The 27,800-nt window shown below is 45.1% G+C and overlaps 1 protein-coding gene across 1 annotated transcript in view; it reads left to right on the forward strand.

Moving 5' to 3' along the window:
* Positions 1-5,044: 5,044 nt before the first annotated feature.
* Positions 5,045-27,800, forward strand: part of PEX26 (peroxisomal biogenesis factor 26) — a 44,558-nt gene continuing 21,802 nt past the window's right edge. The window contains exons 1-3 of the mRNA XM_084878235.1: positions 5,045-5,158; positions 19,808-19,963; positions 22,817-22,897. Of these exons, the coding sequence (XP_084734361.1) occupies positions 5,078-5,158; positions 19,808-19,963; positions 22,817-22,897 (318 nt within the window). The 5' untranslated portion in view covers positions 5,045-5,077. The remainder of the gene's footprint in view (positions 5,159-19,807; positions 19,964-22,816; positions 22,898-27,800) is intronic.

Genomic DNA, 27,800 nt, shown 5'->3' on the forward strand with positions numbered 1-27,800 from the left:
GAATGGCCAACAGCTCCCCACTGTCCTGTTTGTTTAATTACCTCACAGCCTGGCCATGATTTCCCTTCAGCCGAATCTCCCACTATCTCCGCCAAATTGCTCTCCAAAACTCATTGCTTTCCTGCTCCTTTACCTCTTTGCTCAAGCCATTCCCTCCTCCTGGAATCCTCCCCATCACTCCACCTACCAAATTCATTCAGAAAGTACCCCACCAGCCCCACTGCTGCCATCCCAGGCTTTTCTGACTCTTTAAATGGAAATGAATTCTCTCTTCTTTGAGCCCCCAGAACAAGTTACTTGACCTTCTCTTGTAAAACAAACCTTATTCCATCATCCAGTGGAGCCTCAAAGGTGTTATTCTCCAGCTAGAAAGCAGAGTGCTTTGAGGGCACTCTCCTGTACATCTGCTGTGCCCTCAGGACCCGCAGGGTGCCTCGCTGCAATAGGTGCTCATTGGGTATTTGTGGAGTGAAAAGCGCCACCCACGTAGCTGAATGCCCAGGGATCCTTGGCCACTGCTCTTTCCCACCCCACTCCCAGCCTCCTGGGATGACACAACTTTGAGCTCATGGGCAGAGTGCAAGTCCCCTCTGCAGGAGGCTGACAGCCTGTGACACCAGAAACAGGGCCCAGTTACTATTTTGTTTCCCCGACCTGTAGTGATTGAGCTAAATGACCCTCTATATTTACTCATTTCTTTCTCTCATGAATGTAATGAGTGCACGTGGTTGACGCTTTGTAAATTGGCTGCCGGGGGTCTCAGGGACCCCACAGAAAAGGAGAACTTGGAATGAGTTCAATGGCAGTTATCGAGTGCAAGAGGCAGGCCCCTGTGACCTTGACCACACATACTGGTGGACTAACTAGGACTTTTTCTCTTCTTAATATATTTAAATAGAGTCAAGATTGGGGTCAGCTTCATGCACAGAGCGTTTTTTCAGCTTTAGAGGTGACTCTGCAGGCAGCACAAGAGAGTACAATTGACACAGTCTATTTTTAGCCTCCCTGAGACTGTGACCAGCATCCCAAGCTGAGGATGGGCACACCTGCTGCATTCTAATGAGGCAACCCGATTGCCTGTGCCAGCGAGCCTAGGATCTCGACGACCTGAAATCCAATGTTGCTAAACTGGGAAGCCTGCTTATTTCCCAGAGGTTGTAGTCTAGATACACCAGGAAAATGGGACCATCACATCCCCCTGCTGACTCCCCTACAGCCCCTGGCAGTCTTGGGGTTGTGCCCACAGCATGGTAAAGGGAAGAAGCCATTAGCTTTTTCTTTATCTTGCTCTGTTGTAGTTCCTCCCTGTTTCCTTTGCACGAAAGAAGGTAGGAAGTCTGAGGTGACCCAGCTCACAGATAAGAAAAATGAGGCAGAGAACAGGGACATGTTTATGTAACCTGAATATTAATAACTAGAGGCCCAGTGCATGAAATTAGCACAGGAAGAGGGTCTCCCCAACTCAGCCTGCACTCTCTCCAATCTGGGTCTCCTCAGGACCTCTGGCTCCTAACCATTCACCTGTCTGCCAGCCTGATCCCCCTAACTGCTCTTCCCTGCCTGCCTGTTCACCCTAACTGTTCTCCCCTGCTGGTCTGATCCCCCTGCCTGCCTGATCATCTCTCACTTCCTCTGTCTTGGCCCCGCCAGCATGGCTTTGTCCAGACGGATGTCAAGAAGGACATCAGGAAGGTCATCTGGAAGATGTTCAGTCTAATTAGCATATTACCCTTTTACCACCTTGTCCTAAAAATGCAAGATGTTCCCAGGTTTTCCTATTGTGGAAGGGTAGTCCACAGTAACATCCTGGGTTCTGACCAAAGCTTATGTGCTTGTGCTTTATCTCAGCAGATGTGATTCCTAGAAGACTCTTGGATGTACCTTGAACATTTCTATTGAATCATCCTCAAAAATGTTGAACCACTTTAAACTCTCACCAACCATGCATGTGCCCTCTGTCCCACTTTGATGCCAATATCATTGATTTCTCCCTAGAAGCTTCCCTCTTGTTAGCCAAAATTGATTGGTACTTGAGCCAACCTCATTGTTCAGCTGGGGAATTGATTTCCTGAGATAGAATTATGGAGGAGGAAAATTTGTTTTCCTCTACCTTTCTGAGTTCTTGTAATGAAAGACAGATCACCAAGAGAAAAACAAAAATTCATTAGCATGTGTACCTCTTGTATATGTGGGAGATCCCAGGGAAAAATGATTAACTCCCCAAGGTGGCTTAGAATGCAGATTTAAATACCTTCTTCCTAGGAAAAGGGGATGGGGGATGTAGGCCTCTTAGTGGAGAGTAAATGATTTTTAGGAAAGATGAATGGGGTGGGGGTGGGGGGAGTAATAGTTTGTAACAAAGTTTGGGTGTGATGTCAACTTCCACTCTCCTGTCCTGTGACAGGAGTCAGTCTTCTTTGCCTGATGACACTTCTCCTGTTAAGGGGACCTATGATATCTAAGCTCCTTTTGGGGGGTCCAGTTTTAGGCAGATCAGGAGACTTCAATGAAAGCCTCTGCATGCATTTGCTATTTTTCAAGCATCTGCAGCTCAAGAGCATCAATATAACAAGACAGCATATGTTGGAGTAGCATGTTCTCTGACCTTCAGAATAAATCCAACAAAAGCTTGTTTCTTCTCTTAGATGATTTGCCACAGTAGCATTATTCCCTGGAAACGGTATTCTGACCAGACCTTCCTGGGAGTGGTCATAACATACCCTGTGCTTGTAGAAGGTGTGGGCCACATCGCTAAATAATCCAGGGGCAGTTTTCTCATCTTATGGAAAGGGAGATAAAATTGTGATAGTTTATCTCCCTTTAAACAGGTTTCTTGGAAGTTTGTGTCTCTGCTGCCTCCCCCCTCAACCCCCCTCCCGCCCCCCAGCAGCTCCAGGGCCTTGGCCACAGGCTTTAATGCTGCTGGGCAAAAGGCCTGCGGGTTTGTGTCTCAGATCAGGCCCCCTCAGCCCTAGCACAGCCATGGCAGTGTTTGGTACTGCAGGGTGCCAGCCTCCCTGCTGGTTTGTGTCTCTGATTGGTCCCCCACAGCCCCAGCACCAACCATGGCTGGTGGGGCGTGGGACTGCTGGGTGCCAGCCTTCCTGCTGGTTTGTGTCTCAGATCTGACCCCCTGCTGCCCCAACACCACCATGGCAGGGCTTGGTACTGCTGGGTGTGGCCTCCCTGCTGGTTTTTCTCTTCAGTCTGGCCCCCTGCAGCCTCAACACAGCCATGGCGGGGCTTGGGGCTGCTGGGTACTGGCCTCCCTGCTGGTTTGTGTCTCTGATCTGGTCCCCCGCAGACCCAGCACCTCCATGGCGGGGCTTGGTACTGCAGGGTACCTGGTACTGTGGGTGCCAGCCTCCCTGCTGGTTTGTGTCTCAGATCAGGCCCACAGCAGCCCCAGCACTGCCATGGCAGGACTTGGTACTGTGGGGTGCCAGCCTCCCTGCTGGTTTATGTCTCCAATCCAGCCCACACCCCCCCCCCCCACCTGGCCGCTATGGGCCTCACCATCTTGGTTGGGTTAATTTGCATATTCACTCCTATTGGCTGGTAGTGTAGCAAAGGTACGGTCAATTTGCATGTTTCTCTTTTATTAGATAGGATAATAATAATAATTTATTATATGCCAGGCAGTGTTTTAATATCTTTACTTATAGTAACTCATTCAAATTTCTGGACAACTCCATCAGGTAGTTTTTATTTTGATCTCTGCTTATGGAGGAGGAAACTGAGGCACAGTGATGACAAAATGACTTCCCAAGGTCATTTGTCAGCCAAGTAGCAGGGCAGGGTTTGAATGCCAGGCGGTGTGGTCTCACGGTTTGCATTCTTTCTCTATGCTGTCTGCCTCTCAATGTCTTCTTTCATTTTACGAGAGTCCGGGTAGGATCCAGGAGCCCTGATTCTCAGCCTCAGACATCCAGCCACACTGCACATGACTCCCTCTGTTTTTAAAGACGCTTCTGCTCTGAGGCCTTTGCTGTGCTGTCCACTCCTGTGTTTCCTCCACTCCAGGGAGAGGAGGCTCTTCCTGTCAGACTGTGCAGAGAGGCTAAAACTTCTGGGCCCGGAAGTTCTCCAAGTTTCTATCTCCCTCTCCCTCCTCCCCTTGGCCTGTGGGAGTGGCGGGCGGTCAGTGCTGGGCAGCAGCAGTGGGTGTGCAGCTGGGCCAGTGTCAGGTCTGGGAACCCAGAAAGAGCAGGGCTGGTGGTACCCGGACAGGTCACCGAGGTGCGGGTCTTCACAGTTCAGGCAAATTGCTGAAGTCCAGAGCGACCATGAATCAGAAACCAGAGTGGGAGACAGCAGGTGTGAGGCCCAGAGCCCCAGAGACTTGCATTGTGGGGGCCCTTGGGGGTGACTTCCTAAGAAGGCAGATGGGACTCATTTTAATTTAATAAACACTCAGTGCTCCGACCTTTTCTAAGCTCTTTATAAGCACCAACTTGTCCAATCCTCAGGACAACTCTAGGTGATGAGAACCATTCTATCCCCATTCTAGATAAGGGGAAACAGAGGCACCACGAGGTTCGTCACTTTGCTCAAGGTAATACAGCTAGTACGGAGAGCAGGATTCATGTTTCAGGAGACTGGCCCTGGAGTCTCTTCTCCAGTGACCATGCTGCACATCTTTCCCTTTATTGAATGTTCACTATTTGCCTCTAAAGAAAGGTATTGTCCTAATTTAACAGAGATGGAAACTGAGGCCTAGATGGGCTCAAGTCACTTGACTAGCAAGAGATGGACCTGGGTTCAACCCAGATCTGTTTGGCTCCTGAGTTGCATGGCACCTCAGCCATCAACATGACCGCCAGAAAGCTTGAAGGCACCACCCACCCCTCAGGAGTGGCCATTTGGATGACTAGAGCAGGCCTCAGGGACCAGGAAGGGAGAAGGGGCAAAATCTCAGAGGGCAGGGCCTTGCTACCACTGTTCACACCAGGCTCCCTTTTTTCACCCTCAGGTGAGTAGTACCCCCTCTCAGCCCCCTCAGCCTATGGTCCCATCCAAGCCTGTGCAATGTGTCCATCATGTGTCCACTCAACCCAGCTGTCCAGGACGGGGCAAGATGTCCAAGCTGCTGAACCCAGAGGAGATGACCTCAAGAGATTATTACTTCGACTCCTATACCCACTTTGGGATCCACGAGGTAAACCATCCTGAGCTGGTGGCCGAATGGGGCAAGCTTAGCCCTACTGTTTCATCACTGTCCTCTGAGGCAGCATGTGCTCAACTCTCCACTGTCATGAAATGAGTTCTCCCAGTGGTCCGAGACCCCTGACTCTCTCTCCATCCAGAGTCCCTCTGGGAGGGGGTCAGGGCCAGGCCTGGCTCAGGTGAGTAGGTGAAAGCGTGTGTCTGTGTTACTTAGCTGGTGAGCAAGGAGAGCTCAGGGTATCTGTTTTACAGCCCAACACCTGTGTCTTTTCCCAGTCCTCAGTTCAGGGGGTCCAGGTGGACTGAACATCCGTGGTCCTCTCTCCGGGAGCTCAGATGCTTTGCAGCTAGGGACCTATAGCCAAAGGCCTTCTTGAGGTCATAGGGTCAGTCTTCAGGCAGGATGGACATGAACCCTTAGGTTTTTCCTGGACCAATGAGTGCCTCCAGGGAAGAAATGCAGCAAGTGTCCTTGGAAACCTGGCCCAGGTCTGGCACCCTGATTGGTTCTCAGGAAATTTCTTTGTGTAAATGCTTGTCTTAATCCACAGCAGGGAAGACTTCCAGGAGCTGCAGCATAGAACAGAGCTTCCTGACAAGAGGCTTCCTGAGACCTGTACCCCCAGCCCTGCCTGCATCACTTTTTAACTCTTTCAAGCCACCCCAAATAAACAACTCTATTTAAACTGCATGCTTACTGCTCTAAGCACAGTATATGTATCATTTCATTTACTCTTCCTAAGAACCCTACAAAGAAAATATTTCTATTATCTCCTCAAGAAATACTGAAAAAGGGAAAAAGGTTTGCTTGGTATGCAAATGCCTTTTCAAAATATGTCTCAAAGCCCGCCTTCCAATTGGATGCTTCTGTAAGCCCTTCCTGTATCGAAAGGCTGCACTGCCATTGCCAGGCATGTTTAGTAATAATAATCAGCACTTTTCTTGAGTGCTTACAAGAATCTGGCTGTTGTTCTGGGTATGTTATTATTGGCTCATTTATTCCTCAGGTCAATCCTATGAGGTTGGTATTATTATCTGTCTCCATTTTATAGATGAGGATATAAGACCTTAAACATCAGATCGACCTTTGTTCATCCTTGCCGGCTCCTTTGCACACAAGGTTATGGGCTAATGAATAGCAGAGCTAGAAATGAAACCTTCGAATTTTGGGGCTTCAAAATTCAAAATTCAAAAAAACGTAGCCATATAGTTCCTAAAACAGTTCACTCTTCCTGGAAATGTTGATGCTGTTCCTGCTGGCTCCTTTGCAATTCCATGTGGCGGTAGAGAGTGGATGTGGGGTCCCTCTGTTACTACCAGACTCTGGCTCAAGATTTGGCCCCCTGAGAACCCCTCTCCACATAAAAGCTCCGGCCTGTGGTGCGGGCCTGGCCCAGGGTGGCCTGGGCAGTCAAGCTTGCTGGTTTTGCTGGATCGAATGCCCTGTTAGGGCAGATGGGTGAGTTGTTGTGCCTATTGTGATCCTCCTTCTGTGGGACCCGGGGTTGGGATGGTGCATGCGTAGAGCCCTGTCTGGGGCCTGTGAGAGGCTCTGAGAGGCAGAAAGGACTCCTTCAAGAGCTCTGCTCCCCAAGGTCCTGCGGCTAGTTAAAGGATGTGCCCTCCATATGATTAATTCTAACAGGCTCATGGCTCTGAGAACCTATATCAGGGCAGAACTGCAGTCCCAGGGGCCCTGATGTGCTCCCCTTGGGGCTTTCCGAAACCCCTCCTGACAGAAACCAACCCTCCATGATGTGCATTCAACTCCCCACTCATCTTTAGGCTGCGCTCCCTCACTGAGCCTCCTCTGATTGACTTCTCGGACACCTCCCTCTGAATTGCTAAGTTCTTGCTGGGCAACATTTGACACCTAGGATGTGCTCTCCTGGGCTACTGTAATCTCTATAATTCTTCAGGTCTTGGTTCCCCAGCCTCTAACCCAGTGTTTGGGAACATCATCTGATTGGCAAAGGTTTATTGATGTGCCTGCTATCCTCATCACTCAGGTGATGCCTGGCTAGCACCATGGCCAACCATCCAGCAGGGTACGATCTCCATTGAGAGGGGACACCAAGGGTCATCAAATAAACATTATAGTATGCCTCCTCAATTTCCTGTATAGAAAGAAAAATCAAATTTGTACATGAACATATATAAACATAGTGTTGACTGAGCTAATTAAGTTGGAGTAAGGGATCTACAGGTCATAGATAACATGTCTTTTCTTAGTAACCTACCCTAGAATAGTTAGCAATCCTTCACATGAGAAAGTGCTTCTGATCATCTAACTTAAGTTTCTCCTCCTGCTGCTGCTGGCCATCTCTAGATCCTGGCCAAGGGAAACACAAAGGTCGGTAATGCAGGGGTGGCTAGTTGGCCTTCCTTCCTAGTTGAAGCTTTCCCTTCACCCTGTTTTTGGCCTCTGGTAGGAAATGAGTGGATGGACTCTTTACATTGTTCTTCGTGGAGAGAGGGCCTGCTCATTTTTGTTATCGAATGCCAGAGATCTCAGTTCTGCAGCAGACAGCTCACAGCAATGCCTTTGCCTCCTCAGTCTGGGCAAGACCCATATCTCGCCATCCAGAGCCGAGCTGGCCGTTTGGCAGTCTTCTCCCATCATTAACAAGATGCTCACAGGGCAGGCAGCAGCAACACCAGCTTGCTGATTAATAGTGATCATTGAGTGTTTAGGAAACATGGTGCTTGGGTTTGATGAGTCGGCAAATACAAAGGAGAAGCGCTGGGTTTGGGGAAGGACACTGTTGGGGTCTAGGGGGTCTAGAGAGCACAGCAGGAGGTGGTCTGGACACTTCTGTTCTTCCATCTCATGACTCCATCCAGAGAGGACTCCATACTCAACCTTCAGAGGGTGGGATGAGGGAGAGGACCCTGTGGCCTTCCATCACAGAGCCTCTTTGAGAAGAATGGAATCTTAATCAGGAACAGAAGAGACAGGTGTCTGCCAATTGAGGCCTCTGCTCAGAGTGGAGAGGGCCCACTCTGTGACCTCCCGCAGCCCCGCTCTGAATTCTCAGCATCTTTGATAGGTGCTGGGTGTGATGCCTCAGCTGCCTGCCAGTGGGCTGTGTTGCACCCTGGGCGCCCGTCCCACTCCTGGCCAGCTCAGTTCTTTTGACAAGCTTGCTGCAGTTTCTTTCTTTCTTCTTTTTTTTTTTAATGTTTTTATTAAATTATTATCTGTGCACATATTTTAACATTGCCCCCCCCTCCCATACATACCCTCCCTCCCCAGAGTTTTGTGTCCATTGGTTGTACTTATATGCATGTATACAAGTCCTTCGGTATACGTGATCTTATCTCCCCCAGATATCCCTACCCTCCCAGCTGAAATTTGACAGTCTGCTTGTTGCTTTACTGTCTCTATATCTATCTTTTGGTTCATCAGTTTATAATGTTCTTTATCATCCATAAATGAGTGAGGTCATGTGGTATTTCTCTTTCATTGACTGGCTTATTTCACTCAGCATAATGTTCTCTAGTTCTATCTAGGTTGCTGCAAATGATGAGAATTCCTTCTTTTTATGGCAGCATAGTATTCCATTGTGTAGATGTACCATAGTTTTTTGATCCAATCCTCTGCTGACGGCAGTTTCTTTTGAAACATTCTTCAAGACCTCATTTCTCAGCAATTAGTCAATGTGCTGTCACATGTTTAACAGGCAAGAAAGCTGGGAGACAAAGTCATCCACAGCTGGAGCTGGGAATTATTCTCACCAGAGTAGCCTGCTCTTAAATGTCTGAGACCTCTTTGGGTCATTCTCTCCCAGGGATGATTAAAGCAGGGGTGGAGGAGGGAGAGCCTTTACTTTGGACAGGCTAAGTGGAGGAAGATTTGCTAAGTCACAACTTTCCTTCTCTAAAAACTTGCATCTTTGGACCTAACTCCTGTGGCCTGGAGCCTAAGGAAGGGAAGAAGGGACCAAAGAAGAGACAAAAGGCAATGAATTAAAGGGGAGGAGGCACTTGGGCAGCTTTGGTTCAGCAACAGTAGGATCTGCAGAGGTATTGAGCCAATCTAATTCCATCAGGAAAGGCTGTGAGGACTTTTAACCATAACTGTGAGTGAGAGATTTCTGAAATATTTGCTTTTATTTTTTCTCCATTCTCTGCTCACCTCTAACAATTTCTTTGCATGGATGAAGAGGGTTGTCATCACAAAAGGCCAGAGCTAACACTTATGTAAAGCTTATTACATTTATTTAACTATCACAGCAACCTTATGAAGTAGGCGCTCTTATAACCCCATATTTCAGATGGGGAAATTGAGATACAGAGTCTGCATGATGTTCTGTATCAGAGAACTCAAAAGCATTAGAGCTGTGATTTGAATGTAGGAATTCTGGCTCCACTATATGCTATTGTATTTATAGAGCATGGGTTATGCACCATGCCTTGTGCCTGGTTCTGGGGAAACATCTGCAGTCTGTAGTCTTGCACTGTGAAGTCTTGCAGTTTTGATGTCTAGAAGTCTTGGAGTATTTGATCCCAGACATCTTTGGGAGGGAAGGGTTTGAGCTCACTTTCAAATAAGTTAAAGCCAAAAGTAAACTCAACCTAAGTAAACCCTTCCATGCTCAGATTTTAGTATGATCAAATATATGAGCTCTGAGGCAGCACAGGAAGTAGTTAGTGGCTCCGCTGAAAAGCAAATAGTACAAGATCTTTTAGTCCCTGTGATTAAATTCCCTAACAGAAGGATTAAAGCTACAAACCCATCCCAAACTTGCTCAATTCCTGATTGGATTGAACTGAGAAGCCCATCACTCTAGTTGCCTAACAAAGGAAAAGACAGTACTTTTTACAAAATAAAAAGTAACAACAATAAAAACTAACAGCTGGTAGTGTCCTTACACATTATCTACAGTATAAAATAGTTATTGTAAGATGTAAAGAAACAGGAGAATTTGGTCCATAATCAAGAGGAAAATTAGTCAATAGGAACAGACATATAAACAGCCAAGGCCTTAGAATGGTCAGAAAAACACTTTAAAATTACTATAATAAATATTATTTTTAAAATATCTCCAAGAAAAGATGTATATAATAGATTAAATTCTACAATAAAAGTACAAGATCTAAACTAGATATTTATAGTATGAGATTAATAGCAAATAGGATACATAGGAAGAAAAGATCTATGAACTTAAGGAGAGACCAGTAGAAATCATCCATAAAGAGGAAAAAAAAATTGACAACAAGCTCAGTGATTTGTGGGACAGAATCAAATGGTAAAACATGTGAGTTCCAGAGAAGAAAAATAATAGGGAAGAAAAAATATTGGAAAAAGTATAGATGGATAAATTTCAAAGAGTGATAAAAAACAGCTTGCTCAAGCGATGAGGCCACATCTGAAACAACTGAAATTACCACCTGATGATGTTTATGATAATCCCTAGTCATTCTCTAAGATCCATCTCTGTCTTCTGCATTGGCCAAATAGACATACTGAATGGGGATGTGGGTCTCCAGGAATTCATCTCCTGGACTGATGGGCCTCATGGAACTAGTGTCAGTTCAGAGCCAGTGTCCAGTAATCCTCAAAAATCTGTCTTTTTTTCTCCAATGTTATCACCCTAATAAATGGCTGCAAGCCTTCTGGAAAATGATTAACAGCATCAGTTCTTGGCAATGCAACAGGATTTTCCTTCAGAGGTCATGGCTTTTCCTTCATTCAGGGGGTTCTATAATCAAGTTAGGAATCACAGAGGACTGACTCTGGTGATTCAAACCAGACTTCTGCTCACCAGATCGACTAGTATAACTTTTCTGCTTAAACATATTAAGCAAGAATTTAGTATGATTCCTTTTTATTTCTTTTCTGAAATACTGCAATCAAGTAGTAAACATCAGAGATCTTTGCAATTCATACTATTCTGGAAATCTTTGGCTCCCGTGTCCTTCATAGTAACCGTGCCCACCTCATCTTTGGTGATTAAATGCTGCTGCAATTTAGCCCCCACTATGTCAGGATCTCAGTTTGATGTTATTCCCATAGTATTCAGGGATCTCAGTTTAGTGGTAGAAATTCCTCCTGAAATTTCTGACTTATAGAGAAGAGCCACCACAGAGCTCTTCAGGATGCTGGCCTCCTCTCACAAGTTCATTTCACACAGCTGTGGTGGAAGGTGTGCTATCTGGTCTTGGTGAGTAGGTCTCACATGATAACTGCACACAAATGTTCTGATCTCCCTGAACCTTGGGTACCTCCCTCTTTGGCATACTGAGAAAGTTCTGACATTTCAATTTAATTTAATGAAGGCTAACATTGGGTCCATGTTTCAGTCAACCAACCAAACCAATAGTTAGAAGCATTTCAAGCCTCTGAAGCTAAAATGGTGAACCCAGAATCTCTGGTTAGTGGTCCTATATCAATAAACTTGGCCCATCCACCTTTATTTTCCTTTCATGTTGATCACATACTCTTAATATACATTTCTAACCCTGACCACTTTTGTTCAGTAGTTAGAGTGTTGGCCCATGCACAGAAGGGTCACATGTTCAATACCAGGTCAAGGGCACAAACCTGGGTTGCAGGTTTGATTCCCCATCCCAGTTGGGCATGTGCAGGAAGTAACCAATTGATGTGTCTCTCTCACATCACTGTTTCTCTCTCTCCTTCCTCCTGGGCTTCCACTCTCTCTAAAAATCAATAGAAAAAATATCCTTGATTGAGGATTAACAAAAAATAAAATATATTTCCATATATATTACCTAGTTTTCAGTCTATAAAAATAAAAAATATCATGTATTTCTTTTCATGTGTATCATACCTCCCAATGAGTCACTCTATACCCTTTGGGACTGCTTGGAGTTTAATCTAGTTGTAGGGATAGCAGCCAATAAGGTTGGTGAGGGTAGGTCCTGGAAATCAGCAGTACCTTGCTAGCAGGTACCTCAAGGGAGGCCAATGTGTGTCTTCAGAAAAAGAAAACTCCCTCAGGCAGGGGTAAAAGATGCTTCTACTGGCAAAGAAAACTTTGACATTTAGGTCCAGCTTCTTTAGAATTTGACCATATGTCCCAATTCCAATATTCAAGATCCTATTTCTTCCCAAAGGTGCCTCAACTTTAACAAAAGAGGTCCTGCAGGGATGCAAATTCAATTTGTGTTGTAATTCAGGCATTTTCAGGATTAGACTTCAGATTTGGTTTGCAGAAATCTTAGCCCTGCACCTACAGGAAATGCCACCCTTCTTCCCCCGCCCTGAGAACTTATACACGCTTTTAGGTGCTATATTCAGACCCTGAACTGGAAATTTTAAATCCCTGTGCTCATGATTTGTTTTCTCCAAATTTTCTAGCAAAGTTAGTAATAATCATCCAACTAACCCACCATATTACATTATTCAGTGTTTTGACCAAAATGTGCTAAGGTAGCAAATGCTTGGCCACTCAGTCTTGTCTTCTATAGATACTTTATTACAGGTAATTAATGTTAAATTTGAGTAACTTCTTTGCCATTTTATGCTAGTGACTACCAGTGCCCCCTTTACCAATGGCAGTAGAGCTATTAGTGCCTTTAAAACTCAGAACTGATTCAGAGAATTCAGGTTCTGTTCCTTTGGAGCTATTATTGGCACCAAACTCTACATCAGTCAGGGTTCAACAATGGAAGCAGATCCAGTAGGAATATATATATCTCCATGTCTGATGTTGGAGATTGAAGTCTACAGAACAGGTAGCTAGAATAGAAATTTAGATATAAAATAAGGGGAGATCAGGAGTAGCTAGAACCCATAAGCACAAGATTGAACCCTTCAACAGGATGAAACAAGTATTCTTCCGTTGCCTTTGACCTTGGTCACCTATAGAGTCACAAGATTGAACCCTTCAACAGGATGAAACAAGTATTCTTCCGTTGCCTTTGACCTTGGTCACCTATAGAGCCTGGGGTGTTTCACCACGGAATTGCATACCTGGCCCAGGAGTCAGAGAAGCTGATTTTGAAGGCAGAACAATTGTGCTTCTGCCAATGACATATGTGTACTATAAAATGGTTCCTGCCTCCTTTTTGCCTTCTAAGTCTCACAGGAGTCTCTCTTGTAGCCCCACCTAACTGGAAAGATAATGGAAAGAGAATTCTGTGAAATGTAGTTCAGGTGGCCAAGGTGACATGTTACAAAGCCACTGAACATGTGTGCATAGAGCTTAAAAACAAGAAGCAAAATCTACAGAACTAGATGGAGAAAAATACAAATCCCCAACCATAAATAAAGATTTGTTTTAATGCTAATTTATTGGTAATTGATAGAACAAATGTACAAAAAAATCAGTAAGGCTGGAGAAAATTTGAACAATCTTTTTACATGGTCAAATAACCTAACCTAATTGGCATTTCTAGATCATTGCACCACCAATCTATAGAATGCGCATATTTTTAGAGTGCAGATTGAAATATTCAGTAAGATAGATCATATGCTGGGCTGTAAACAAATCTCAATGAATTTCAAAAGGTTGAAAGTTTGCATAGTATATATCTCTCTCTATAAAACCCTAATATGTAAATAGTCCAAGCAGCAGAACAATCAAACAACTGAACAATTGGTTGCTATGACGTGCACTGACTATCAGGGAGCACGTATGGAACATGGTGGGCATCAGCCATGGCAGGATGGTGCAGCAGGTGAGTGGGGGTGCCAGACTAATGTAGGGCACAGGTTGCTGTCATCAGGGTGAGGCTTTGATGGTTCCTGAAAATTCTTTGCTTCCACACACCATGCCCAGCCCGGCACTCACACCTTCTACCAGCACCAGCCCTGCTCGCACCTGCTGTTGGCACTGGAGCCACTGCTTGCACCTGCTGCTGGCACTGGAGCCACTGCTTGCACCTGCTGCTGGTGCCCGGTGCTGGCACTGACCACCTGGCACTGTCAGCAGGTGCAAGTGGTGGCTGCTGGCCCTAATTGTCCCTGAGGGCTTCCCCGCCCCCCCCCCCCGCCCTTACTCCTGAGGGGTGATTGGGGCAGCATTTGCCATTTGCACCTGCTGATAGGACCAGCACCCACTGCTGGTGTTGGCCCCAATTGCTCCACACTGTCAGCGGGTGTGAGTGGGGTCAGCACAATCAGCACATGGGAGTGGTGGCAGTGGGAGCAGGACTGCAGGCAGACAGGGGACCAGAGGCTGCAGTAGGGAGAGGCACAGGGGATGGGCTGAAACCTGACCCTGTGCCCACTACAACCTTGTGGCCCACAGTTTCTTTCAAGGTGCATGAATTCATGCACTGGGCCCCTAGTTTTTCCATAATAGAATTAAATTAGAAACCAAAAACAATAAATTATGTAGAAAATCTCCAAATATTTGGAAGTTAAGCAGCACTGAGAACATTGTCAGGAAGAAATAACAAGAAGTTTGAAAATATTCCAAATGTAATGATAATGAAAACAATGCAATGAACTGAACATGTCCCCTCAGGTTTCATATGTCAAAATCCTAACCCCCAATGTGGTAATATTAGGAGGTGTGGCCTCTGGAAGGTAACTAGGGCATGAGGGTCAGCCCTCATGAATGGGATTAGTGCCTTTCTTAAAAGAGACTTGAAGGCTTGCTGTCTCACTCTTCTCTCTGCCATGTGAAGACACAAGGAGAAGGCAACCACCTGCCGAATCTGTGGGCACCTTAATCTTGGTTTCTGAGCCTCCAGAATATGTGAAGTAAATGTTTGCTTTTTTAAGCTGCCCAGTCTAAGGCATTCTATTATAACAGCCTGATCTAAGCACACAGCATATGAAAAGTTGTGGGATGCAGATAAATCTTTGGAGGAAAACGTATAGCTTAAATGTTTTTATTAGAAAGCAAAAATATAAAATCCATGATCAAAGCTTCTACCTTATGAAATAGAGAAAGAAGAGCAAATAAAATCCACATAAGTCAAAGGAAAGAAATAATAAAGATGAAAACAGAAGTCAATGAAGTAGAAATAAAACATTAAAGAAAATCAACAGAGCCAAAAGTTGGTTTTTGAAAATACTAATTAAATCAATAACACCTATCTAGACTGGTCAAGAAAAAAATCTTAGAAAACACTGATTATAAATAAATGAAGGCAAGAACATTACGACAGATCCTAAAGACACCTAATAGTCATTAAAGACTATTATAACAATACTAGTGGCCCGGTGCACAGATTTGTGCACATTGAAGGAAAATAATTAGAAGAAATATTTTAATATTGCTATTTGCCCCTTCTCTGAAATGGAAGTGTCAGAGCTACTGCTGGTCATCATTTGTGGGGTGATTGGTGGGACAATTGCACCCTGCTCCCACCTTGGCCTGGCTCTGCCTACTCACCTACTCCACCATCCTGCCAGGCTCTCATGGGGGCCCATTGGAGCCAGCAGTGCCTTCACTGCTTCCTGCTGCCAGCACCATGTAGCCAATGCCATGTTTTGTGCCGCCCCCAGGTGGACAGAGCACATCATAGTGAGCAGTTGAAGGAGACAATTTGCATATTAGGCTTTTATTATGTAGGATTATACTCATAAACTTGACATCTTAGCTGAAATGGATAAATTCTTTGGAAAAAAACACTTTGTGAAAACTGATGTAAGAATGCATAGAAAATGAAAATAGCCTTCTATCTATTAAATAAATTGAATTTCTAATTTAAAATCTTTCCACAAAAACAATTCCAGGCTCAGATGTTTTTACTGGTGAATTATACAGACATTTAAAAAAGGAAAACATCGATCTCACCCAAACCTTTTCAGAAAATGTATAAAGAGATAGCACTTCCTAACTTAGCTCAGCATACTAATCAGAGAAGATAAGAGAAATTTATGATTCTATATCTCTCATAAATACAGATCCAAAAATCTGCAACAAAATATTAGTAAATAAAGCCCAGCAATATTTAAGAAGGTAATTCATCATGACAAAGAGTTGATGGAACATTTGAAACCAATTTTTCAAGTTCAACACATTAACACAATAAAGAAGAGAAGTGGTAATCATATTAATAAATGTAGAAAAGTATATGATAAAATTCATTAAACCCCAATTTATGATAAAAACTCTCAGAAAATTAGAAATAGAAGATAATTTGTCATCACTTCTTGGCCTTTTGGCTAAGATCAAGTGTAGAAGATAATGTTTCAGTCTGGTAAAATACATTTATGGAGAGGCCACAGCTGAAATTATACTTAATGATGACATTTGTATATCACTGAACAAAAGAAGGATGCCTAGCATATTATTGAATGGCCATCCTTGCCAGTGCAATATAGCAATGGACACATAAAATGCGTGTGTCCCTTTCCCAACATAGCAAGGGGAAAGAACAAGAAATAAAGGGCAAGATGGAATAGACCCACACACCGGGTCCAGGGCATGGCCACTGTTGTCGCCACTGTCTCTGAGGCTGCCAATGAGGGAAGTGCATGTGGCAGGATTCCTTTTATTTGAAGTTCTTCAGTATCCATTAAAAGTGATTTACTTTGCTTTCTGCCCTCTCACCACACCCACCTCTGTACATGGCCCGACCCCCACATGCGGGCATTTGAGACCTTGTGTGGTTGGAGGATCGAGACAGGCTCTCTGGTCAGAGTGTTTGAGTGTCTTCAGAAAAAGAACTCGTATTGGGGCGTCTTGTTCATTTGGGAAATTGTATGATATTTATTGATTGTATCTATTGCCAATGTTTATATCCAATTCTAAGATTTCTGAAAACAATTCTTGTTCCTTGATGCTCAGAAAAAGTTTGCTGAAGACACCAGTTCACTAAAAGCACTGAAATGTGCAGCATCTGTGCTGCATGACACCGCAGAGCCGAGCTTCTGATTGTGGGTTGCTGGGTCGGATAGGAGCCAGCATTGGCCTGGTTGAAGGCGGGCAAGGGGAGCAGATTCAGCATTGCTCACTGAGTTTGGGTAGCATTCTGATGATTTGTTCACTTTAATAAAGACAGATTTGGGTAAAAGAAATATAAAGAAGAAGTAAAAGGCATACAGATAGGATGAAAGAAAGATAGGATGAAAGAAGTGAAATTGTCTTTATTCGCAAATGACAAGATGTTTTTACATAGAAAAACTAATGAATCTACCAAAATATTCTACTAGAATTAATATGTGAAGGAGCAAAGCTGCAAAATACAAGGCCAATATATATACTAAAAATTGGAAAGTAAAAATTAAAATATGTCATATATAATGCCAAAAAATAGTTAAGAATAAGTTTACTTTAAAAATACAAGCCCTCTATACTGAAATCTATAAAATATTGCCAAGAGAAATTAAACAAGACCAAAATAAATGAAGAGTTGTATTTGTGTTCTTGGATTGTAAGACTCAATATTCCTAAAATATCAATCTTCCCCAAATTGCTCTATAGGAGTCAGTGCAGTTCCAACCAACTACTTCTAAAATGTATATGAAAATGCTGAAGTTCTAGAAAAGCCAAAATAATCATGTCAATGAAAAACTAAGTTGGAGAACTGACATTACTTTATTTCAAAGTTAATATAAATCTATGGTGATCAAGTGAGTGTTAAACTGGTATAATGGAACAAATCAGAGAAGACAAACATATACAGTCATTGATTTTTACAAAGGTGGTAACACAATTGAAACAAAGAAAGGATTGTTCCAAAGGATCTCCCTATGTAATCCCTTGGGGAAAATGAAGCCTGGTGCTCGAGCCATCTACTTGTATGAAGCAAATGAACTCACATCCCCTAATTACACTATATATAAAATTAATTTGACATGAATTATAGCCTAAAAGTAAAAGCCATAACTATAAAACTTCTGGAAGAAAGCAAAAGAGAATATCTTTGTAACCTTGGGGTAGACAAAGAATAGGCAGGGCACAAAAAATTCTAATCATGAAAGAAAAAACTAAAAGAAATGGTCTTTATCAAAATTAAAAACTGCTTTTCAAATGACAACATTAAGAAACTGAAAAGGCAAATCACGGATTTGGAGAAGACATTCACAATATGTATATCTGACAAAGGATTCATTTCCAGAATATATAAACTCCTATAATTCAATAAGGAAAAGCAAATAGCTCAAGAAAAAAAAAAAGACACTTCACAAAAGAAGGTATATATGAATAGTCCATAAACACATGAAAAATTATCTACATTAATAGCCATTATGGAAATGCAATTAATACCTCAATGAGATACTAGTTTATATCCACTATAACAGCAATTTTCAACTGGTGTGCTGCTATAAGAATTTTTAAAATATTCAATAACTGAACTCTGTTCCCTTAGATCACATGTGTCAAACACAAGGCCCGCGGGCCAAATCCAGCCCGCCAGGCCTTGCAATGTGGCCCGCACCGCGCTGTCATCACTGCACTCCGCTGTCAGTTTATGACATTGTCAGTTTATGACTGTTCAGTAAACCATTCGGCCCTCGATTTAGGCTGGATTTTAGATTTTGGCCCCTTCTCTGATTGAGTTCGACACCCCTACCTTAGATTGTCAAATAAAAAAATTTCAAGAGCCAACACAATATCTGTCCAGTTTTAATGAATCAAAGTTATACCTATTTTTAGTAAGATCAACAAAAAATGTACTTTTGGTGTTCCACAGAATTATGTGTTAGTAATTATGTGTTCCATGAGATGAAAAAGGTTGAAAATCACTGCACTATAATAACTAACATTAAAAACAAAAAACCGATAAGTCTAATTGGTCAGCATGTAAAGCAACTTGAATTCTCATATATTGCTGGTGGGATCATGAAATGGCACAACTATTTTAAAAAAATGTTAGGCAATTTTAAATATAATTAAATGCCTACCCTAAGACCCAAAACCCCACTTCTATGTATTTACTCAAAGGAAATAGAAACATGCATCCTCAATAATGCTTTATTCATAACAATCCAAATACCCATCAACAAGTGAATGAATATGGTCATACAATGGAATACCAGTCAACAACAAGAACAGGACCAAGAATAAGAATGAGAACCACGGTAACAAGAAAAAAGAAACGAACCTTGGATACATGCAAGAAAATGAATGAATCTCGAAATCTTTGAGCAGAAGAAACATACAAAAGTGTACATATTGTATGATTCAATTTATATGAAGTTCTAAATCAGGCAGAAGGAAGCTTTGGTGATGGAAATTAGATCATTGATTGTCTGGAGTGGGAGTGAGGATTAATTGCAAAAAGGCATGAAAGACTTTCTGGGATGATGGAAAAGTTCTGTATCTTACTTATGGTGTGCATTTCTAAAAACTCTTACACTTAGTTATACTTTTAAAACCTGTGCTTTTTATTGTATGCAAGTTATACTAAAAACTATACTAAAATTATACCAAAGGATTCCAGGACTATTGGTGATGACTTAGAGTGTTTGCTGGTACCTTGAATAGACGAAGACCCCTGCCTCATCGCCATGCACAGGTTAATCATGTTCTCCTTGGGCTGCAGGCAGCTGTAATAAGTAATCTAGTTTCTTTCTTACCACAAAACACTTAAATAACGGTAGAAAAAGGAATATTGGTCTAGCTGCCCCACAGTACTCTTCTGTGGCTTGCCTAATGACATCATGAAGATCCTTGAAGAATTTGGCTGGACAGTCCTGGGGCCCGTGACCCTGGCGTACTCCCAAGTAACTTGAATGCATTGACACTGACTTTTCTTTCCTTCCATACAGGAAATGCTGAAGGTCGAGGTGCGGACGCTCACTTACCGGAACTCCATGTACCACAACAAGCACATGTTCAAGGACAAAGTGGTGCTGGACATCAGGAGCGGTACCGGGATCCTGTCCATGTTTGCTGCCAAAGCAGGGGCCAAGAAGGTGTTTGGGGTGAGCATGCCACCCATCTCCCTCCCCCCATCCCAGTCCCTCTCGGTGGCTTCAGCAGAGCTGGCCCTGCCCCTTGCCTTCTCCGGCCCTTCCTAGTAGTACAAACCCTGATCCACCCCTCTGCTGAGGTCACACACTCAAAGAAAAAATCAAGTGTGCCCCTCAGGAGGCAGGACAGTCTCCATGGCTCCCTGTCACCCAGGCATCACTCCTGGCCTCTTGTCCTGGTGATTGCTGACATTTGCAAAAGATTTTTGACTTTTCAGAAACCATTCCGGTGTCATCAGTGCCTCACAATGCTTGAGAAGCAGTGCAGCATGATTACACGTGTGAGTTCTGGCCTGAATCTCTGCTCTTCCGCTCATGAGATGTGTGATCGTGGGCAATTCAAGGCTCTGTACCTCAGTTTCCCCAATGTATGAAATGGACATGAAAATAGTGTCTTGCCCATGAGGTCATTATGAGGCATGAAAAGTTTAATAGATATGTAAGGAGCCAAGAACAGAACCAGCATAGGACAGATGCTCAGTGTTTATTAGGATAGTCGGGATAGGGCCCTAGGAGATAACAACAAGAAGACCCTCTGCTTTGTCCTTTAAAGGGCAACTTGGTAGATTTAAATTCTGGCTGCTGCAGCCTCTCTGGCCAGAGGTGGAGGCTGACCCTCTGGGAACCTCCCAGCATTCCTCTGTGAAAAAGAGAGATCCGTGCTGCTGGCTGCCATTGAAAAAATGCAGCGGCTCTAGAAGTGGAAATTTGGAATTAATATTGATCAAAACTCAAATTACAATAAAAAACTCATAGAATATGTACAGGCAGCCCCTTTGCAGAGGCTCCCGGGCAGGTTTCAGTGGGGCCTAATTCTCTGTCATTTCGCTGGGTCATGAGAACCTATCCCAAGAACCCCAGGCTCCTGGGTTGACTAGGACCCTCCAAATCCCCTTGGCCACCCCCCTTTAGCAGGGACCAAATTCCTTCTTCATGCCTCACCCGGAAAGCACTTGGGCCTTAGCTGTAGAAGGTATTCTGGAAACCTTGACCAGAAAATCTGTAATGCACTCAGCTGAGGCATGTGGTTAGGGTACGGGGCCAATCTGATGCCCAAGGTCAAGTACTGTCATCATCATAGGTGCTGCCCTTTCCACCTTCTGGCTTCCCTTGACAAGGCCCTGCTCACCAGGGTGGAGGCCTCCTGACCAATGCAGACTCCACTTCCAAGCAGCTCACACCCGCTGCAGAGCGGTGAGACTGCATGCTGACCCAGAGCGCCTTCCTCGCAGTGCTGACAGTGAGGCGCCAATTCAGCCCCAGTCTCTGCTAGGCACGTGGGAGCAGAAAGCTGCCCAGGGAGAGGCTAGGCCACCTGTCACCACCTTTCAAGTCACTGGGGCTTCCAAGTTGGCAGGGGCTCCGACCAAGGTGCCTTCCAGCTATGATGACGGGTCCCAACCTGGCTGCCTCCCACTCTTCTGCTTTAACAGCTCTTTTATAAACAGCTCCACCACAGTTAGCCAGGCTCCTTTCAGTCTGGCTCATTTCACAGTTCAGTTTCTCCTGTTCCAGGCTCCCCTTTCCACCCGCAGCTCTTCTCTAGTAGGGGAGCCGGGATGGCAGGAAAGAGAAAGGTGAGAGGGAGAGAGATAGGAAGAGAGAGAGAAAATTGACAGAGACAGCAGTTGGAGACAGTGAAATTGGGAGACAGACATGAAAGAAATGGAGAGAGAGACAGAAGGATGGAAAGACTCAGAGAAAAGCGAAAGGACTGGGAGAGGGACTAATAAAAAGGAGAAAGAAAAGAAACTAGAAAACAAATGAAAATGGGGGAAATGAAGATAGAGTAAAGAATAAAGAAGGGAAAAGGTAAAGGTAGAGGTAAGAAAAGGTGGAAAGAATCTGAGTGCAACCTCATGTGTCCCATGTGTGTTTCATCCTCACATTGACCATGTGAGCAGGACTTGTGACTTAATGAGGAAACAAAGACGTAGCTAGAAAGCGGCAGAAGCCACATATAAATCCAGGCATTCTGGTTCCAGGTCCCATTCTCCAAGGTTAAGCTCAGGATGAAAACGTGGCAAGGGAAAGAAGAGGAGAGAAGCAGTCGTGCAGGAGCCTGGTAGCCCAGAAAAGGCTGGTCCTTTGGGGTCTGAGCCTTGGCTAGAGTCTGCCTCCTCTACCAGAGTTTCCCTCTTTTGACCCTGTAGGTGCCCTCACCTTACCTCAGGCTTTGAGGAGGCTGCCAGCAACCCTCAGTGGCCCTATGCAAATGCTCAAGGCACTGAGGCAGTTTGTGGTGGGGCCTGAGTGTGAAGGTGAGGTGCCCTGGATTTAGCACAGTCTGGTCTCTGTGGAGGGCCAGCTAAAGAGGTGAGAATAGCTCTTGGGCAGCTTCCCCTCTGTTTCCAGCACCATTGACCCTCTCCTGTGCTCCCACAATGGTCTTCTCTCAGCTGATGGTCAACTACCAACTACTCCCTCAAATACCTTATGGTGTGGTAGGAAGATAATGTTGAAGGAGGCTCACAGCACCTCTGGTCGGTCCTACATCCTCTCCCAGGAGGATAGTGGCTGTGCCAACTCATCCAATGCTTCCCTGGTCCAGAGAATGAGGTCTACCAGCTCCTCCAAAATCTCCCAAATTAGACACGGGCCTCCATGGTGAAGTACAGGGTGGGCTCCAGCCTGGCAGCAAAGGCACCCCACAAGGTGGGAGGGCTGCACTGTAGATTTTAATCTGCCACAGATTAGCAGTGACAGCTGTGGGCACATTATTGCACCCCTGTAGGTCTCAGCTTCTCTGTCCCTTAACTTGGTGCTGTCGTATTTTTGTTGCTCCTTTGTTCTGTGCCTTTCTAGATTGAATGCTCCAGTATTTCTGACTACTCAGAGAAGATCATTAAGGCCAACAACTTGGACAACAGTAAGACATACCTCCATGTGTTTCCCCATGAATGGAGGGGGCTTTTACTTCCTTGTTTGGGTGGCAGAGAGTGACATGAGTATTAATCCCTGAGCTCCCATGTCAACATTTACAAGTGAATCAGAGAAGTGAGTTGTTCTTTTTAAGGACAGGAGATACGAAAACATGTATATGATTCAATGGTCCAGTAGAGAGGAAGAACAAAATTGCAGACACAGGAAAAGGTAAATTTAGGAGCAAAGACCTTGAGAAGGTAAGAGGGCCTGTGGTGCAAAGCACAGATGCAGGGTTGACCTTTCTCTTGGAGTAGAGACAGTTTAACCACAGTAATAGAGGGAAAGGGGTGAGGGATGTGGGTTCAAATGGAACTGGGGCAATGATGGGAAACCTTTGCTTTGTTGCTTCTATTTTGTCAATGAAGAATGAGAAAGTCATTGGTGGGAGAGTGTAAGTGTTTTGGGAGATGAGAAAAAATAGAATGGTCTTTTAGAGAGGGCAAGGAGGGAAAGCTAACACCCTGGCTAGTGGGGATGGCTGGGGGCCAGCAGCCTTGTTAGAGGTGTATAGACATAACTATGCATTGAGATCAGTGCTCCTACTGTGCTCAGCAGCCTTGGTGCAGTGGAGGGGACAGCTGCCTGGGTGGGGGCCCTGCTGGGAGGACACACAGAGGGAGGGAGGAACCAGAGTTAGAATAATGAGCCTTGAAATCTGAGCTGGGTGAACAAGGAGGTGAGGGAGTGAAGAAGCACAGGTAGGTGACTGCTAGTGAAAAAGGTTAGGGGTGGTGGGTGAGCAACACCTGTGGGGCCATGAGCAGAGCCAACATCCAGAGGCCTCTTTCCAGCCTGGGTAGAGGAAGTGTTGCTCAGATAAACTGACTTAGGGCTTGCCATTCAGTACCCGAGATCTAGAGTTTGTCATTCAACCTGTCTTGGTTCACTTAGGGGCGGATCTTTTCTGTACACCCTTCAGGGAAGTACTTGAGCTGGGTAGAAGTGACGCGAGGTGACCTCCCCACTGGCCTACTAAAGATGGCAAAAGAAATCGGTGGGTTTTCTCTGCAAGGGAAAACACCTGTGTGTTTTCATCTGACCTCCCTTTCCCCAGGTCTGTGAAGTAGGACAGGTGGTTTCCCATTTAATAGATGTGGATATTGAGGACAGGAGATGTGGGGCATAGCCTTTGGCTTCACCTCTCACTCCAGTACTCTTTCCTAAAGTTGATGTGGAAGCTCATCAATTCTGAGTGCCTGCCAATTCTGGAAATGAAAATGAAAATAGATGTAAAGGCGGATTTCCTGTCAGAGTTATTGAGTCTCAACTCTGGGCTCTGAGGGGCCTTCAAGGAACATTTAAGAATCCCCTGCTCTGCCCAGGCTTTACATGCACAGGGATTCCTGCCCATTGAATGTCTGCCCAGCCTCTTACTCTTCACCTCTCTCTATTGCCTCCGGGTCTTGGAGTCTGGAACTGTAGCCTCCAGGCTCACCTCCCTGCTCTGGCTAGCAGAGGGCCACTGTGCTGCACCGTTGGTAGAAGAGTGTGGGGTGAGAGGAACTCACAGAAGCAGATAGATCCCTGAACTTCAGAAGGAGAGAGGTCTGATGCTGAAACTTGCCAGGAAAAGAACTGCTCAGCCCCTGACCACCCCTTCTGATTCACACTTCATGGTCCCCACCTCCCTTCCCTGCTTCAGACTCCTATAACTCCTTAAAATTCCCCTCCCCTTCCTTTTCCTCTTCTTTCTTGTAGCCTGTAAAACATTCCAATTGACAAATACAACTGTGGGTTTTTAGCTATTTGCGAGTAAGTTGTGACATGGTGCCCAATCATCCCTGAACACATGAATGGACATGGCTACAAACACGGGCATTTGTTTATATAAACACAGGGAAGCCATTGAAATCAAGAGAGTAACGTGAATATCTTGTCGTTATCTAGTACTCAGATCCTCATCACATCCTGCCAGTTGTTTCCATCACACCCACAGCAAAGGAATTCAGTTCCGGGCACGCGAGGCATTTGTCAATGAGTCTCTCTTTCCTCCAGGCTGGGACAGACTATCCTCCATTTGGTAGCCTTCGACCACAGGCCGTGTTCTGTGGATGCCCCTCAGTTTGGGCTGTGCGAGTGTGGCTCTTCCTCAGTGATGCACCTGCAGGAACAGCAGTCCCACACTGGTTCTCCCTGTGCACTGGCATGCAGTTTGGGTTTCCTGGTTCCTGACAGCATTGACTTTGACCATGTAGTTCAGGCAATGTCTGCTAGGCTTTCTCATGGTCAAGTTGCTCTTTCCCCCTTTGTAGTCAGTAAGGTTTTCTGGGACAGGTACTTCAAAACCATGTAAATACTACTATTTCATTCCTCGTCATTCATTTCCAATTTTATTCAATAGACTGTATTATTATCAGTACTTACTTTGATTCTCAAATTTTCCCTGATTTGGCCACTGGAGCATCTTCAAGCTGGTTTCTAAGTTCCTTTGACATGATTTCTTCACTTCCTGTGAGTGTTCTCATGTTCTGGCATGGATGTTTCAGGCTCTCTTCATACTTTCCACACCTCTGTTCCAGGACCAGCCTTCTCTCCAAGCCTTGATTCCATTTAGTGGACAGTGGCATTTAGAAATGAGGACTCTGGGCTAAGTGTGCTTCCTGACTGCAGGGTGTGGATGCTCCCAGGCTATCTCAGAAGAAAGAATGTGTGTGTGTGTGTGTGTGTGTGTGTGTGTGTGTGTGTGTGTGTACATACATACTTATCGAACATGCATTTCTACATCTATCTGCACATATTGTCGGTATGAGTCCATTTATCATACTTCTCCACTTCTAATCCAGCATCACAGTGTCTAGCTTTCACATTCCCATGCTTGTGCCTCATTTATCAGAGCATGAAACTCTGGCTCCTGTTATTCTGCATGTGTTTATGTACTGGATCAATCCCTTGTGTGTAAACAACCTCCCATTGTCAGCACCTCCTGCCCCTGCAGATGCTTCTGTCACCAGGTGCTGGGCTCCGACACCCTGTGCCAGGCAGCTGCCCACAGGGCACCCTCCCTTCCCTGCTCAGGCTCCAGTTGGGCCCCTGCAGCGCCCCCCCCCCCCTTTTCCACACCACAGTGTCCTGCTCTCCCGCTCTGGCTCTGATGTACTGTGCTGGCTGCTCTCACTGCGCAAGCTTCAACACCTCAAACTGGAGTGAGCGTCTACCCCCCACCCCTCCTGAGGCAGCACAGGGGTCTGGTTTGCTCAGCCCCACGTGATGGCTTTAGAATGGACTTGTTCCATGCTTCTTATGTTGACGGCTCACACTTGATTCTGTCACTGAAGCAAAGGCTAAGAAGGACAAACAATTGTCCTCAAGTAAATAGCCAGCCCTGTGCCCCATGCCCTGTCTTCGTTCCTGCCCCCTCACACACACTGTGCCCAGGAGGATGGGCCTTTAGAAGACAGAGCTGCTTTCATCTCTGCCTCCTCAGGTAGCAACAGTGGGTGGAGGGGAGAGGTGGCCAGGGTCCTGTCAGCTGCACAGCTCATCCAGCCTTGGCATGTGAACTAGAGAGGGGACAGTTTAACTGCACAAATGCTTCCATGGAAATGCTTTTGAAATTCTGTGTCAGCCAGCATTTGTGTGTGTCTCTGGAGTGTAGGTGTAGAGACATAAATAGCAACACAGGACATAAAATACCTGCCACCCAGCATCAATCAATCTCACTCCCTCTCCCCTCCACACAGCTCCTCAGGATGGATTCTTTTCGTGCAGCCATGCAGCTCCATGAAGCCATGCAGCAGCCATGCAGCCCTCACACAGTTGCTTCCACGTGCGTGGCCCCCACACAAGCCCACAGCCTCCTCTCTGACTTAGGCTCCGACAACTATTATTTCCTCTCTCTGCCCAGGAAACCAGTGGGCTGCTGCTATGCTTAAAAAGGTAGATTCACTTGTAAATGTTGACATAGGAGCTCAGGGACTAATACAATTTTATTAGTTCTAGAAACAAAAGAAATATACCCTTTTTATTTCTCAGAAAACGAAAGGTAAGAAAGCGTATCCTTTCTTTCTCTTTTACTGGTGCATGTCCTAAAACACACCTGTCATGGATGGAAAGGGCCTGAGCTTAGCATGACCAGAGTGGCAATGGACAGAGGGGCCTCTGCTACGTAACTTCAGGGGGGACATTGGCACATTGCTTCACCTTTCTGAGCTCAGCTTGCTCCATGTAGAGGAGATATGTCCATGAACAGTTTGCAGGGTGCTGGGGGATCAGGCACGTCAAGTGCCTGATATGGGGCTTTCTGGGTAGTAGGTGCCTACCAAAAATGAGCTTTGCTGGCCACATAGCTCCAAGGCTTTTATTGATGCTGCATGAACTCTCTGCTCTGCAGCAGTCCTCTGTGCTCTGTAGTCATCCAGTCCAGGATGATTTCTTGGACGGGGTCTTCTGAAAGCCATGGCTGTTAGAAAGTACCGCCTTCCAATGAGAGGCATTCTCCTCCCTGGGGGTTTCCCACTCAGTGCTCCTTGGGAGCCAGATGGAGTGAGGAAGCTCCTTCACATGGTTGCCTTCCTCCCATATCTCTGGGCAAATCCTTTCCTCAGTTCCTTTACCCTTTGTGCTGGTCTGAGTCACCTTTTCTTCTGCCCATGCCTCTGTATCTCTCTCACACTTGGACAGTCAGGCTAAGAAACAAGCACAGCCAGGCGATGGCCCAGATGCTGCACTTGGAACAGTGTGGCTCCGGTTCCATTAGCAGTTATGGGAGAGGCTGTGTCACATTGGTGCAGAGTCAGAATCAACTACATTTGCCTACTGGCAAGTTGTAGCTCTCAACCTGTATCTGCTGTGTGTTTTGAATCCAAATTGAGTCCCACTCTTATTTATATTAAACATCACATTATTAGATCTGGTCCTTCCTTTC

The sequence above is a fragment of the Pipistrellus hanaki genome (genome assembly GCF_964339955.1).
Source record: "Pipistrellus hanaki genome assembly, chromosome: 3".
Lineage (NCBI taxonomy): Eukaryota > Metazoa > Chordata > Mammalia > Chiroptera > Vespertilionidae > Pipistrellus > Pipistrellus hanaki.